Below are 16,049 nucleotides of genomic sequence, written 5' to 3' on the forward strand. Positions count from 1 at the left end.
AGTTATTCAGACTTTGCCTTGTGTGTTTTCTCCATCATTTCCTCTGACATGGAGAAAAGTATGCAGTTGATGGGAGCTTTCTTTGTAATATTTTAGGGAGACAGCAGAGTGCAAAGACCAAAAGATAGACCATGAAACCAGGGCAATAATAATGAAGAGATGTGTGGAAATTACTTGCATTCATTAGGCTTTACTGTTTGGAATGTGTCAGCTTTGCTCCACTTTTTCTTATTGATACGGCAGGTTAGATAACACTGGTTGTGTTCATTGAATAAAGCTGTTTTATAATCTATGATATCATAGCACTCCCCCCTTCGCATTGCTCACAGGCTCTGTCAGGTGTAACTACAGTTTGATAAATGCAGCTGCTCGGTTGGTTGTGTCTCATTCTGTCAGACCCGGGTCAGGTCTGCTTAAAAAGAAAGAGAACATAAGGCATCTCCTTTCCTCCAGCGTCCCAGTTTTGCTCTGAATAACTCCTTAACTGCACCCGCAGCCCCCAGAGGTTCTCCGTGTCTGTTTCTGAAACTTAGTTTGTCGCCAATACGTCTGCAGTCAGAATTTACTCTTCATTACAGAACTTTGTGTTTTCAACTGTGCTAGTGAATCATGGAAATGTTTTTTGCCCCTCTAACTTCTCCTTTTTGATTTGCAGCTGAAACAATCACCAACGTACTGGACTTCAAGAGGGAAGCGGGATTATGGCACGGTGTTCTCACTGTGAGTAGTCTAGAAAACTCTGGTGAAGCTGATGTGATGCAGATATAATTAGAAATAGAGGAGGTTTGTGCTCAGTTTGCTAATAAAAAGTCTGTTTTTTTTTTAACCGCCTTCCCTACGAGGGCTTCATCAGTATGTAAATGCATTCAAACTAATAAAGTCCTGATGGGCAAAACCATCTTCTCTCATAACATGGACAACCCAGCTCTGACTGACTGCTTTCAAACACACCATGGAATCTACAAACAGCTCATACATGACTTGCTGTTGCATGTTTAAATTCCTAAAGTGACACAGCAGTAACACAAACGCGCTTGTTTGTAGCGGTACCTGATAAAAATCTTGTCATGACCCGCAGCATGTTTATCGTGACATCATGTAGTTGTAATGCACTCCTGACATATTTCTGAGCTTATCTGATGCTTTCCTGCTGTCATGGCAGAGTGTCATGAATCGGATGCACGTGATCAGCATTCCCTACTCGCTGATGAAAGTCAACCCCCTGTCCTGGATACAGAAAGTTCACACGTACAAAGGTGAGGGTCACTCCACATTAAATTTTGCAAGATAAACCTGTTTTTGTTGCTGTTTCCATTGTTGTATTGAATGTTATTACGGCACACAGAAGAAGACAAAATGCGCTGGTAGATTTGTATTGTTGTCGCATCTTTGAGACCAAGGTTCACTTCCACAGAGTCTGCTGCGCTTATCAATTTTGGTTCTCGTTGCATATTTGACAGAGGTCGATGGATTAAAACAACAGTTTATTAGGCTTATTGATTTCGAGTTCAGTTGTATTAACCCAGTGCAGGACAAGGGCACGGGGCCCGCTGTGCTGAATAAAATGTACCCACTGGCTGGTCCGAGCTCCGCTGAGTCACCTGTTGGCAGCTGAGTCAGCCTGCGCCGCGATTTGCTGTCAGATTTTGTGATCCGTGATTGGCTGTCTGGCTGGATGTTTTCATCGTCGGCCTGTCTCTTTGCCTTTGTGTCCCCTGTGTAGCGCGGGTAGCGGTGGTGAAGTCGAGGGACATGCACTGGTCTCTGCTGGCCCAGAGAGACCAGAGAGACATCAGCCTCAGCTCACTGCGCATGCTGATCGTAGCAGACGGCGCGAACCCATGTGAGTCCATCTACAGAGGCTCGTTTAATAAAACAACGCCCTGGAGTCATAAGGCATTATTATCGATCTGCTCTGTTCGTGTTTGCTTGTTGACTGACTCCATATGTGTGTGTGTTTGTGTGTGTGTTTCCGCAGGGTCGATATCCTCCTGCGATGCCTTCCTCAACGTGTTTCAGGCACGTGGGCTGCGACCTGAGGTGATCTGTCCATGTGCCAGCTCCTCAGAAGCCATGACTGTCGCCATCCGCAGGTGAACTTCAGCTACTGCAGCTGATTAGAACAAAAGCAACTCGCCAGAGCTTTGCATTAATGTGCAGTTATATCACACTGTGCTTGCAAAAATCAGCTGGATCCTGCGGGGAGGAAGGGAGATTTGTTCTTCTTTAACACAGCGACAGGCTGTAGGATTTTGCAGCTTTCTGCTGATCGTGGAGCTCAGTTATGGAGGAGGATTAAGATGACAGACGGACCAAAATACATGCTTCAAGTAAAGAAGCTGGCACTATTATTAAAATGAGAAATGCCCTTTTCAGATATATGTGGGGGTTTATAAATAATTTATTGGAGCCACAGGAGTCTTACAGTCTCACATGATCATCAAATTCTTCTGAAAGTCTTTGTTTTTTTTTAGCACTGCTGTAATACAGTCATCGCACTTAGACAGTGGATGGCTCTGTTTGTTTCCCATGAAATAAAGAGAGGAGTTTAAAGGACGAAGTAACACTGACAATGTTAGTTTCTATTAGGTGTGGATGTTGCAGCTGTTCATTTGTGTTAGCTGTAGTAATTATGTGTGTCCCACAGGCCTCCAGAAATGGGTGTTCCTCCTCCGGGGAAGGCGGTGCTGTCCATGGGTGGCCTGAGTCACAGCGTGATCCGCGTGGACACGGAGGAGAAGCTGTCTGTCCTTACAGTGCAGGATGTGGGCCAGGTCATGCCCGCAGGTACAGCTGGCTGCGCTGCTTATTAACGTGTTGCTGCTGTTAATGACTAGAATGAAAATGATGATGATGAAGAAGAACGATTTTTTATTTTGCTGCATATTGCTGAGAAGAAACAACTAAACTGAAGTGTTCTCGTTTCCACCAACGTGTACGTTCACACTGAAACATTGTGTTTAGTCATTATGCTTTAACTGTTTTATTCAATTGCATCATTAGATTATCTGTTGATGGATCTGTTGAGGTTGAACATGAAGGTGTTTAATTGCCTTGTAGCGTCTTGTAATATAACAGAATTACGTAACACCACGAAGGCCAAAAACAGTAAAACACCAAACCCAATTGAAATGCTAAAAAAGAACCTTGACTAATAATTTACTTTTTCTTCTTTAATTTTTTTGAACTTTGGCAATTGTAACAGGAATAAGGAACAGCAACAGGAATCACTACATGTTTTTACACGAGTCATTGTTCCTTGTTCCCATCTTCTGTCTCTGTTTTGCATTCCCAGCTCTGGTTTGTGTGGTGCGAGTGGAGGGGACACCTTATCTCTGTCAGACAGACGAGGTCGGGGAGATCTGTGTGAGCTCAGGTAGCACCGGTGTAGCTTACTACGGTCTCCCAGGCATGACAAAGAATATCTTCGAGGTTCGTGTTTTAATATTACTCTAAGCCTTCATTCATTTTTATTCAGTTACACATGAATAGAAAAAAATGCTGTCGGGTAAAAGCTTGTTTTTTTTATTTTGCTTGGCAGCTTTTATAAGTTGGACACAATAAAGAAGGATTAAAGGTTTCAGTCCAAATTTACCAAAACGTGTAAACAATTATACGGCACGCTCTAATCACACCAAATTCAAACATCTCCATGAGAATAGTGAGTGAATCTAAATAATTGTGACCCTTAAAATAAATGTACTAAAACATGTCTGTTAAAAGTCGCATTTCCATCTGAGCATTACTCTGAATTCATCATCAGTTTTAAGTTCACTCAAAGTGACCTCCTGCCAGATTAATTTGCCATATATTTGTATTTCTCTGAGTTATTTTAAGTAGAAGCAATGAATTGTTTTTGGACTTTATCCTCGAATGTGTGGGTTTTAATAGCGTTCTGTCTCGTTGCAGACCATCCCAGTGACATCGTCCGGGGTCCCCGTCAGTGACAGACCTTTCACCAGAACATCACTGCTGGGCTTTGTTGGACCAGTAGGTTCACCTTCATTAATGCAGAGTTGTTGTTTTTTTTAAACCTTCCTGTACTTTATTTTCTGTGTTACAGCGTCGTGATAACTTCACTACAATGTGTATGTTCTTTGTAACCATCCACATCATGTAGGGATTTGTTTTTGACTTTGAAGGATTGTGCTACTGAAGGACATTTCCCCTTAACAGAACAGTCAGATGTTCATAATTGGTCATAAATCATCAATCTGTAATACGCAATGTGATGTGGGATTTTCTCAGGTCTACCCAGCCTTTTTTTTGTAGTTTTCTACACTTCCCAGAGGGAACTTTAAAGATGATTTTTAGTCAATGTAAAGAATAATGGTCAAAAGAAAATCTAAATTACAAATCTAATCAGCAACTGAAGCGACCAGAGCATTACGTCGCTCTTATCCTAACTGGAATGCAAAAGGTCAGACAGAGTCATTCCCCTCAAATCACCAAACAGATCTCCTCATTAACCTTTAAGGGGTTGTAGTCAAAGTTTCATTTTATGTGCTCAGCGTTGGAGATAAATGCCACCGAGGCATCTGCTGCAAAAACCAGTGCAGTTAATGGAATTCAGATTTCTGTCTAGAAACATTTGGAGCAATTCCCCAACCTTCTGACCACACCAGAACATTCAGTCTTGCACACTGCTGCCTCTTTATTCAGACACTATTTGCAGGTGTTAGTTTAGATGGAACACTTTCATATTTATACACTTTTAAATCAGTGAAGGGGAAGATGATATTTTATACAGCTGACCTGAGGTAACATCTGCCAGAAGTGAAATCATCCAGGGCCAGATCACAATTAGTGAAGCGAATATTGGGGAATGGCTTTGCCAAGATAATTATCGGACAAAGTAACGCTGATGTTTATCCCTGAGCGAAAAGCAGAATACTTTTTTCCTTTATGAACATGAGAGATCCAGGATTAAGAATGTTTTTGAAGTCTTAATTGTCTCATTGCTAAATTGTCTAAATGCTAAATTGCATGTAGTATGAATGTCAGTGACCATCATTCTCACCGTGTGTTCGTCGTGTTTCCTTCCAGGACAGTCTTGTGTTTGTTGTGGGGAAGATGGATGGACTGATGGTGGTCAGCGGGCGGAGACACAATGCTGATGACGTGGTGGCCACGGCGCTGGCTGTGGAGCCCATGAAGTTTGTGTACAGAGGAAGGTAAAAGCCTAAAAAATAAAATCAAACTCTGCAGTTCACGACATATCTGTAATCACTTATATCGAGAGTGTGTCTTGTACTGTTTTCTAACTCCATTGACAGTGTTGCAGGACACCAGTAATACTAAATAGGACGGTCCAGCTCTAACAGTGTTGTTCCGTGTTTAGGATAGCAGTGTTTTCTGTGTCTGTGCTGCACGACGAGAGGATCGTTGTAGTCGCAGAGCAGAGGCCAGACGCTTCCGAGGAAGACAGCTTCCAATGGATGAGCCGTGTCCTTCAGGTACTTTTCTCTATTTCATATCTTGTTATGTACTAAAGCAGGGGTGTCGAATCCTGGTCCTCGAGGGCCGCAATCCTGCAAGTTTTAGATGTTTCCCTCTTCCAACACACCTGATTCAAATGATCAGGATCGTTATCAGGCTTCTGCAGAGCTTGATGATGAGCTGATCATTTGAATCAGGTGTGTTGGAAGAGAGAAACATCTAAAACATGCAGGATTGCGGCCCTCGAGGACCAGAGTTCGACACCCCTGTACTACAGGAATACACCTTGTTTTGTATTCATGGTCATTCTGACATTTAACATTGGATGATCAGCTGCTTAAAAGTATTGCATTATTGTTTTAGTCTAATGTGCTGCAGTACAGTCAAAGCAATAAAAGTATATCCTAACCAGTCCGGACTGCACTACTATGTATGTGTCCAGAAAATTACATCCACAAAATAAACAACTAGCATGCATGGACTCTAGTCCAGGTGTTTATTGCTACCTAACTAGAAGGTATGAAATCAGCTTTATTGTATGCTTCGTAAAGCCGTTTATCCCGGTTTGTAGTTAATGTGGGCAACAAGTACAAAAGTTCTATTGTAGACCCTTAAGTCGCAACTTAGAGCTGAAAAACAAGAATAATGGCGTGTGAAAACATTCTGGGGGGCTTACTTAGTCTATAAATGGAACACAGCGCCCACAAAGCTCACACTTTTTGTTTTGATGCTGAAAAATAAAACTAATTTCTCTCATTCACTTGACAGTTTTGCTCACTTTCATTTCCCCTCGGTTCCTGTCTGTAATCCCCCTGTGTGTGTGTGTGTTTCCAGGCTATAGACAGCATCCACCAGGTCGGGGTGTACTGCCTGGCTCTGGTCCCCGCCAACACGCTCCCTAAAGCCCCCCTGGGTGGCATCCATATATCTGAGACAAAACAGCGCTTCCTGGAGGGGGCCTTGCACCCCTGCAACGTCCTCATGTGCCCTCACACTTGTGTCACCAATCTGCCCAAGCCGAGACAGAAACAGCCAGGTAGTCTGTGTGAGCATGTTCAGGTTTACACAACAAAAAAACTGTATTCCTGTGAAGTGATATGTTTATTTTATGAATGTTGGTGCTAACTTTCTTGACGATGTGGATGGTTTGGTTGTGCTGCGCAGAGGTCGGTCCTGCTTCTATGATAGTGGGAAACTTGGTGGCAGGCAAGCGGATAGCACAAGCCTGCGGGAGAGACGTGGGGCAACTCGAGGACAATGACCAGGCACGTAAGGTAGATAGTCATCCTCATTTCACCCACGCCGCACCACCACATGTACACTGCTGACACAGGTAAGGATCCATACCTGAGGGGATGAAATCTGAAATACATGCAGCTGATGTCCTATCTGAATGAAAACACAGTCGGCGTGTCATTCAGATTTCTCTTCCGTTGTGCATTACATCCCATACTCTCACCAGCTTCAGCTTCACATATGCTGTACCCCATCATATCCATCATTCATTTCCAAAAAAACATCTTTTGCAATAATTCTACACCATTTGTGTCATAAAGTTGGTGTTTTCTCAGTTTGTGTCTGACTTTGCGGTACGTTGCTTTGATTTCATAGATAATTTGTGTTTCTGTCTTTCCTCTACAGTTCCTCTACATACAGGATGTGCTGCAGTGGAGAGCTCAGGCCACTCCAGACCATCCTCTGTTCCTTGTTCTCAATGCTAAGGTACAGAGTTTCCCCTGATCTGACCGAAGAAGGGTCAAAAACTATAAGAAGAGATCGCAAAATAATATCTTGTTTCAAAGTGGAAGTATATATATAGATTACTTTATAGTAAATTTCCTGTAAATGTAGCTGAGACTATGTTTATAGATAAAAAAAAAGATGCGCAACAAGCTTGTAACACAGCGGCAGCCACTGAAGTCAGAGGTGTTTTGATAGAAATCTACAGACTGATAAATCTTGAGGACGCTGCGGTAAATACAGACGGCAGTGCAGATAAAAGTGATGTTTTTATGATTGCTTTTCAGGGTACAGTGGCTAGCACAGCTTCCTGTCTGCAGCTGCACAAGCGAGCAGAGCGGGTGGCGACAGCGCTGATGGGACGCCTCAACACTGGAGATCATGTAGCACTCGTCTACCCGCCAGGTAAAGAGATCTACTGCTGCTGCGCCGCTTTTCATTTCGGTTTTGACTTGAACACACAGTGTCAGCTGTCAGTTTTAACAGTCTTCACTTGTGCTGCTACTCCGTTGCTCGATAATTCCAGCAGCTTAAAGGTGTAAAACGAGGCTGTAAATGTGAACGTTTCTGTGCAGGAATCGACCTGATTGCCACTTTCTACGGCTGCCTGTATGCCGGCTGTGTGCCCGTCACTGTCAGACCGCCGCATCCACAGAACCTGGCCACCACCCTGCCCACCGTCAAAATGATCGTTGAGGTAGTTGACGCATTTCAAAATGATAACTTAATCCCTCTCTGCACAGTTATTACACTCTGAGCCTGGTGAGTGTATCCAATAAGTAATGTATTGAACCAAATCATATAGAAAGCCCGTTCTGCTCCGTGACAGCCGCTTTTCCATCAAACTGGAAACCGCGTGAACAGTTTAAGTAATGTGACGCGTGTCGAAATACTTCTGTGTGTTAAAGGTGAGCAAGTCGGTGTGTATCCTGACAACCCAAGCAATAATGAAGCTGCTGAAATCCAAAGAGGCTGCTGCTGCTGTGGACGTCAAGAGCTGGCCCACAGTGCTGGACACAGGTAAGTTATGCACCCAAACATACTGAGATCCTTCGGGTAGTATTCTCACGTTGAGTGGATTTTTATGTAGACAAAGTGGTGAATTTATGTGTCTGCTGTGTTTGTCTTGCAGATGATCTCCCCAGGAAGAAGAGCTCCCAGATGTACAAGCCGCCGACCCCAGAGATGCTAGCTTACCTGGACTTCAGTGTGTCCACAACGGGCATCCTAGCAGGGGTCAAAGTATGTTGAAGGAGATGTAATGTTTAGTAGATATAATACCACCTAACTGTCACCAGCCTCTCTGTTTTCCAGTTAGCACCGCGTTAAAACATAAATCCTAACATTTAACAGTTTGTACATGAAATAATGATGTGATTAGTGTTGTTACAAGCAAAATACAAAACAAAATGTTCAGATTTGATTAACGTTTAGGTCCACACTTGCCAGTTAGAATAATCCAAAGATTTGTTTGTGTTACTGAGCAACAGATGGATTTATCATGGAGAAAGTTCTCACATACTGCTGGGAAACAGTTGATCTCTCTGGTTCTTTAGTTGTGTCTCTCACATCATCTCTTCCAGATGTCTCACGCCGCCACCAGTGCCTTGTGTCGTTCCATTAAACTGCAGTGTGAGCTCTACCCTTCCCGGCAGATCGCCATCTGTCTGGATCCCTACTGCGGCCTGGGCTTCGCTCTCTGGTGCCTGTGCAGGTAAACTGGCAGCTCTGAACAAATGAATGCCAATAAAACAGGAAATAAAAAAAAACTGCAGCAAACGCTCTGTTTCTGTTTTAGTGTGTACTCCGGCCACCAGTCGATCCTGGTTCCCCCTCTGGAGTTGGAGAGCAATGCTTCTCTCTGGCTCGCTGCAGTCAGCCAGTACAAAGTACGCGTCACCTTCTGCTCGTATTCGGTCATGGAGATGTGCACCAAGGGCCTGGGTTCACAGACAGAAGCACTACGGGTCAGTTTGCCTCTTCTGCTGGTGCACGGTGTCACTGGGGAACCAACAAACTGCAGCAATTTCTTCCACAAAATTTAGGGGGTGTTTTTTTTTTTTTTTTCAATTACTCCTTTTCCCTGTTGTGCTGTTGCACCAGCACCATAATTACTGAGACAAAGTCAGGTACTCAGCAGTGAAACACTTTCAGCTTGTGATGATTACCGTCTGCAGCACTTAAGACTGGGATTTTTTTTTTGCAAATCCTGTCCGTGGTTTAATGATTCTGTCTAATGAAAAACTAAATTAACACGAGAACGTAGCTGTGAAATTTGCCAGCTACTATTCTGCTCTTAACACCCACCTTCATCTTGCCAATAAGAACAAATTGGTCATTGCTTTTACTGATGCAACTTTTTTTTTTTTCCTCCATTTCCAGTTGCGAAATGTGAATCTGTCTTGTGTGCGTACGTGCATGGTGGTCGCTGAGGAGAGACCACGCATAGCCCTCACTCAGTCCTTCTCAAAGATCTTCAAAGACTTGGGGCTTTCGCCGCGAGCCGTGAGCACCACCTTCGGCTGCAGGGTGAACGTGGCGATCTGTTTGCAGGTAAGCAGCTGGTTAAGGGCGACGAGGAGGAAGGGGGGAAGCAGTGGGGCGGTACAAGCACTGTAGTAGGGTCACAAATGGCTATTTATTTACGCAGTGATTCAGAAAAACACCCTTGAAAAATGTAGGATTAGTAGGTGAATGTTGGTGAAGATGTAATGCAAGACAAAAGGTCAAATGGAAGTAACGTTATGGATTAGTGAAAAGAAACACAGAATTCAGTAAGAATGCAGCCATCAGTATTATTGTTCATTGAAAGTGTTCAGCTTTACAATTAAAGGTGGAGTACGCAGTTGTAATCCAATGCACTTTTTGTCAAATTCAGCAAATGCCCGGCTAGATTTGTTTTAAAAGCGTTTGGAGTAAATTGTGTTTCAAGTAATGTTTATTTTAACTCTTTAATTTTCTGCTTCAAGGTAGGATGAGGCTCTCTAAAGACATTCTAAAAATGTTTGGGGATAACATTGCTAAACTATTATGCCTCTAACCTAACCTATCCTTTGAGAACGTTCTTCCTTTGTGATCACATAACATTGTAGGAATGTTTTACAGAAGAACGTTTTATAATGTGTCTCTAAAAGCTCCCTCAGAATATTGGAGGTAAAATATTCTGCCTTTGTTAGTATGTAGGGTTTAATATGTAAAGTTTTTAGTTCCTTCTCAGTCTGATTTCTTTTTCCTTAAACGTTTTGTTAGTTGTTTTTTTAATTTCCAATTCGTGATGATTTTGTCTGAGCGTGATTTGCGTGTGTGTCCAAGTACACGATTACATATCTATATATCTATATCTTTATTTATCTGTCCTGCCCTGTCCTGTCAGCCCAACAGGTTAGGGAAACTGGTTGAGCAGGTACTGTGGGACAAGAGTGGCTGTTCGCTCTGCTGCTGGGTCTGTGATATATGTGTGTGTCCGTGTGTGTGTGTGTGTGTGTCTGAGTGTCCATGTTTGTTGTTTATCTTGCATGAAGTTTGAATATGCTTAACCTCAGTTCACCGATTTGTTTTTTTTTGTTGTTTTCTTTGCTTTTCTTTGTCTTCTACAAGCTTCGGCTTTACGTTACCGCTCTTCATTTTAGCCCAGTCTTACCTGTATCGGCTGGCTCTCAACCATCGCTTGACGACAGGTTTTTACTTTACGCCACACACCGTTACCATGAGCTAGCAGCATGAACTCTGCTGTGATGCACTTCATTTGGGAGAATCTTCTAATTGGGATGTGAAACTTTAAATGAAAAAAGGTTGTTTCTGTGTGTTTTTCTGCTTGGTTTTAATAGTGAAAGGATTTTTTGGGGGTTGGGGAAGGACAATATTTGAAGTTTACAACAATTTAGTTTTTGTGTTATTTGCAGTCGATCAAATAATGATTTCGTTTTGTAATGAATACTCTCATTTCTCTCTTTCACACAGTTGGCTTTGGGTTTTTTTTTTGACTGTGCCAAACTAGATTGATATTTTCCAACACACACAAAAAAAACAAAACGCTCTGTCACTGAGACCTCTGCTTTGCTCGATGTACTGGCGTTGCTCAGCTTATTAAACTCCGTCACTCCTTTCTGTGTTTGGCTACAACCACACAGACCACAACGCAGCAACACGCCGCTAGCCTGTGCTCTGGCTACACATGAGACGAGGAGTGATGGGAGACGTAATTTGGTGTGACTGTTCGTACAGCTGTAATGATGACAAATCCCAAAGCAGAAGGAATCAATATCAGACGGCCATAATCAGCGCTGAGGAATGGTTCTGTTGGAATTCAGCTGCATGGCAGAAATATAGACATTTAATCAAAACAAATGGGGCTCCGATTGGTTCTGACATCTGTGGTCTTTTTTTTTTTTTTTTTTTTTTTTAAATAAACATCCTCAAGGTAATAAACTAGTGTTTATTTATAGTTTCTTGTAGGATTCCAGTAACCGCTGCTGTAGCTTTTCCCACCTTTCTTATCCTACGCAGCATCAGAGCAGGTGAATTTAACTCTGGAGGTACTTCCTGTGTTCGTGGCCACATGGTTGAGTTGTCCTAACTATCGTAGCCTGGCTGGTTGGCTTCTGGCTGCCCCCTGCTTTGTCAGCCGTTGTTTCATAATCAGCTTCCACCTCCCTTCACTCAGGCAACATGCAGCTTTAATGTCGGGGCTGGAACGGGTGATTTATTGACTCACGTCCGGTTCTGCTTGTTTTATTTTTCAGGGCACGGCTGGACCCGACCCCACCACTGTTTATGTGGACATGAGAGCTCTTCGGCATGACAGGTGGGTGATGGTGGTGTGTCCTGAAGCTCATTTTTCCTTTAGATTTTTCTATGAATTAAAATGTAATTGTGCATTCTCAAAACCAGCATTCATCTTTCTTTTTCTTCTTTTTTCCCGTCATCTTCAGGGTCCGCCTGGTTGAGAGAGGGTCGCCACACAGCTTGCCGCTGATGGAGTCTGGGAAGGTATGTCATCATTTAAAAGTATGCACCAAATCACTGTGGAAATGACAACTATGACTTCACCCGGCCAAAGCATTGGTCTTTTCCTAAACTGTTTAATTTGAGAATATGTGTCTCCTGTTGCAGATCCTTCCTGGAGTGAAAGTGATCATCGCCAACACAGAGACTAAAGGACCTTTAGGAGACTCTCATCTGGGAGAGGTAAATCCACTTTTCCACCTCGTGACCCACACTCTTTTCTGTGCACTTAAGTAATCAGATTACAGTCGCCGTCTGCTCTAAACAAATAAACTACTAAACTAATAAACCTGGTTCCTCCTGCTAATTTTCTCCTGGAAAAAGCCAGCTGATTTGCATTGACATGTTTCTACTCAGCTTTTATATAATCTTTTTACTTATTTAACACATGTAAACAAGACTTCAGACAAGGCCTCTGTATAAAGGGAAAGCTTGCATACATAGCAGTGCACCTTCTGTTTTTAAAATAATTGAACTAAACTTAAACTCCACCAAGTAGCATTTTAGTCTTTCAGTTCTTGATGCATTAAGCTACTACTATAGAGCCTGTCCTTGGAATTCTGTTTCTTGTGTTAAAGCCATAGTAAAGTGTTGTTATATATAATATTCTAGGTGTTTCTAATATTCTGCTCTCACATATGTAAATAAGGAGGAAACTAACTGACCTTTTAGCACCAACTGTAGCTGTAACCTCCGTAGTAAACAGAATTAAATGTACATATTTCCAACGATGAGCTTTGTGAAGATAGTTAGTTTGTTGTACGGAGCTACACAGGAATCCAAAATGAGAATAACGAGTGAGAATGAAATGGGAGCGAATGAGAAATACTCATGTCAGGTGGTAGATCAGACGCTTAGCCGGCGTGTATGACCATGTGTGCGACTGTGCCGTAGATCTGGGTGAGCAGTCCTCACAACGCCACCGGCTACTACACCGTTTACGGGGAGGAGGCGCTGCACGCTGACCATTTCAACACCAAGCTGAGTTTCGGCGACACCCAGACTGTCTGGGCGAGGACCGGCTACCTGGGCTTCCTGCGGCGCACCGAGCTGACCGATGCCAGCGGAGGTGAGGACTGACTTACAGACAGTGCATTGCTTTTGGTGAAGGCTAAATAAATATCTCGTAACCCCCTCCTTTGCTCTGTAACATCACCTTGAGATGTGACTTCTTCATCAAGCTGACAAATCCGTGTGTTTCAGAGCGCCACGACGCCCTCTATGTGGTGGGCTCTCTCGATGAGACCCTGGAGCTGAGGGGAATGAGGTATCACCCAATCGACATCGAGACCTCTGTTATCCGTTCTCACAAGAGCATAGCTGAATGGTGAGAAACCTGCGTCCGCTAGTGTCTTATTAGTTTGAATTCATCTTTTGTGTGAAGAACAATTAAAAAACATTAACTTTTTCTTTCTGTCCTGACATTTTCTACTTTTACTCACCTGTTTTCCACTTCCTGCCGTTTCTTCTCTTTGTTTGCGTTCCTCTTTCCCTCCAGCGCCGTGTTCACGTGGACCAACCTCCTCGTGGTGGTTGTGGAGCTGGAGGGATCCGAGCAGGAGGCCCTGGACCTGGTGGCCCTGGTCACCAACGTTGTCCTGGAGGAGCACTACCTCATCGTGGGGGTGGTGGTGGTGGTAGACCCCGGCGTCATCCCCATCAACTCCCGAGGGGAGAAGCAACGCATGCACCTCAGAGACGGATTCCTGGCCGACCAGCTGGACCCCATATATGTGGCTTACAACATGTGAGCGCTCCCCGTCCCCCCCTCACTCCCCATGTGGCTTAATCACACTGCAGGAGACGGCAAATGACGGTCGCAGGCCCGGTGTCGGCATGGCTTCTGTTGAAAGAAAGCAAGCTGCCCTCTTCTTTTAGCTCACGGAGGAGAAATTTGAAAGAAACACGGATGCAAAAAGACGGATAGAAATTCCAGCAAGATTGATATAAACCTCATGTCTGTTTCTCTTGTGATTTCTTGCCTCAGCAAATAATGTTTTAAAGGGCATTCTCGTTTTATTTTGAAGTGAGTTTTGTATGTGTGACAGAACTTGTGACTCCTTAAACCCAGCTCGTCTGAGCGCAGTACAGCAGGTGGCGATGGTATGATACTACAGTGTGCCATTAACATAATTTATTTTGTCAATCTCAAAAATGATGAATGTTTAGCTGTGTTTGTCCTACATTTGTGCCATAGAACAGAACCGATCCCAGGACCCAAACTTTGATTTAAACACGCTCCGATATGTTTTAGAGCCTCCTGGGTTATTACTGGTCCTGTGCTTTTCATAGAGAAAAAAAAAATCTATCTTACGAGCGTTGTCATTACATTTGTAGGAGCAGGTCCTCACATTACAGCTGCACCCGAAAGCTTGATTTTTTTTGTGTTCCAGCTCAGTTCAGAGCCATTAACGAAGAAGCACACGGCAGTGGCGTTAGAGGAGAGGCACTTTGTGTTGTTTTTCTGCTCATTCCAGCAGCTGTGCTTTAGTTTTTAGTGTCAGTAGCTTCAAAAACGATGTTGTGGTGAGTCAATCTCATATTTTTCTAAATCTAAAATGTGTTATATAGCTATTGTTTTATCTGATCAGAATGCAATACGAGTGTTGAGAACGATGTTGCTTCGAACGACTGCATACAGTAAGTGCCGACGAGTAGAAGTCACGAGACGGTGAAGAATATAATCATTGCTTGTTGTTAGCGACGTGCTAAATGATAGAAATTAAGCCTTAAGTGTTTTTTCAGACGCCTGTTCCGATCCCAGCTCTGGTTTAACTTGATTTTGTCGAGTTTCTCAGCTGTTGGATGGGGAGAGAATATGCAGATGGAGGTTAGGAATGGTAAATCCTGCTCTTGTTGCACCCAAAGTTTTTCATCTTTTTGGCTAAGATAATTATACTTGATCCTAACATCTGCCATTACAAACACACACACTCACTCCATGAATATTTTAATGTCTGTTCCTGTTGTGAAATTGTGTTGAATGTGTTTTTTTTGTTTGTTTTTTTGTTAAAGCAAAAAGACTGGAAGAAGTTGTTGTAGGTGTGGACTTTGGTGCAGAATGTCACAGCCTCATTCTGAGTGCCATAAGGTTGAATGAGAGTTGAAAAATGTCTAGTTGCATGTACCATAATGGGCAAGAGTCTAATAGCTTGTAACACCTTAGCCTCCCACCTTATCGCATTGACACATTTGTAAAGATCCTCTTCTCTGTACGTTGCTTCTTTTTTTCTATGTGCACATCCCTTCAGAAACAGGCCGAGGCCTGCTGTAAGTATGTACAGCTTTTGTGTAAATTATTAATAGACGGAGGAGACGACAGGAAGCATAACACAAAGACTAAATCTGGTATATATGTGAACTTCTCCCTCACAAATGAAAATTATTTGAAATGGATTCTCGTGTGTAAACACTGGGAAGAAACATGACAAGCCTTGTAGACATTTTTATAGTGTGAAAGAACAGCGGGAACTGGCCACTTCCAGGATGAGATGAAGCACACTCCGAGCACAAAGAGACGACGGTTCTGCTCTGGCGACTGCTGAGAAGTCACATCCTACAGAGCAAACCTTTTGTTGTTAATGTATGGAAAAGATGCATTTGTCTGATATATGGTTAGTTGTCATTATTTTCATAACATGATTTCGTAATGAATAAAAAAGTGATTTTAACCTGAAACGTTTGCGTTGTCTCATACAAGGAGTCAAGAGTGTGTGTAAGCCAACACAGTATTCATGTCAAATGTTCTCCAGCCTGTGATTACCCCTGAAGAAATTATTTACGCGAATATATTTATGTTTTGTTTATAATTTCAGTGATTTAAACTGCAAATACATGCAGTGTTAAAATTGTTAGGGTCCGAGCAC

The 16,049-nt window shown here is 43.0% G+C and overlaps 1 protein-coding gene across 4 annotated transcripts in view; it reads left to right on the top strand.

The window, feature by feature from the left end:
• dip2a (disco-interacting protein 2 homolog A) overlaps window positions 1-15,861 on the top strand; it is an 87,735-nt gene extending 71,874 nt beyond the window's left edge. For 2 of the 4 annotated variants that reach the window (XM_008287656.1, XM_008287659.1), the window contains 25 exons: window positions 656-720; window positions 1,163-1,256; window positions 1,724-1,843; window positions 1,979-2,093; window positions 2,648-2,787; window positions 3,296-3,432; window positions 3,910-3,990; window positions 5,047-5,174; window positions 5,342-5,456; window positions 6,274-6,475; window positions 6,604-6,713; window positions 7,081-7,161; window positions 7,467-7,584; window positions 7,755-7,876; window positions 8,088-8,199; window positions 8,312-8,421; window positions 8,763-8,893; window positions 8,978-9,146; window positions 9,562-9,732; window positions 11,922-11,983; window positions 12,111-12,168; window positions 12,292-12,366; window positions 13,078-13,252; window positions 13,387-13,510; window positions 13,682-15,861. In XM_008287656.1, coding sequence (XP_008285878.1) covers window positions 656-720; window positions 1,163-1,256; window positions 1,724-1,843; window positions 1,979-2,093; window positions 2,648-2,787; window positions 3,296-3,432; window positions 3,910-3,990; window positions 5,047-5,174; window positions 5,342-5,456; window positions 6,274-6,475; window positions 6,604-6,713; window positions 7,081-7,161; window positions 7,467-7,584; window positions 7,755-7,876; window positions 8,088-8,199; window positions 8,312-8,421; window positions 8,763-8,893; window positions 8,978-9,146; window positions 9,562-9,732; window positions 11,922-11,983; window positions 12,111-12,168; window positions 12,292-12,366; window positions 13,078-13,252; window positions 13,387-13,510; window positions 13,682-13,934 — 3,068 coding nt within the window. In that variant the 3' untranslated portion in view covers window positions 13,935-15,861. Of the gene's footprint in view, window positions 1-655; window positions 721-1,162; window positions 1,257-1,723; window positions 1,844-1,978; window positions 2,094-2,647; window positions 2,788-3,295; window positions 3,433-3,909; window positions 3,991-5,046; window positions 5,175-5,341; window positions 5,457-6,273; window positions 6,476-6,603; window positions 6,714-7,080; window positions 7,162-7,466; window positions 7,585-7,754; window positions 7,877-8,087; window positions 8,200-8,311; window positions 8,422-8,762; window positions 8,894-8,977; window positions 9,147-9,561; window positions 9,733-10,552; window positions 10,583-11,921; window positions 11,984-12,110; window positions 12,169-12,291; window positions 12,367-13,077; window positions 13,253-13,386; window positions 13,511-13,681 lie in introns of all 4 variants that reach the window. The other 2 variants (XM_008287660.1, XM_008287657.1) reach the window with 2 other exon arrangements.
• Window positions 15,862-16,049: the final 188 nt, after the last annotated feature.

Source organism: Stegastes partitus, unplaced genomic scaffold (assembly GCF_000690725.1).
Source record: "Stegastes partitus isolate 25-593 unplaced genomic scaffold, Stegastes_partitus-1.0.2 Scaffold511, whole genome shotgun sequence".
Taxonomy (NCBI): Eukaryota; Metazoa; Chordata; class Actinopteri; family Pomacentridae; genus Stegastes; species Stegastes partitus.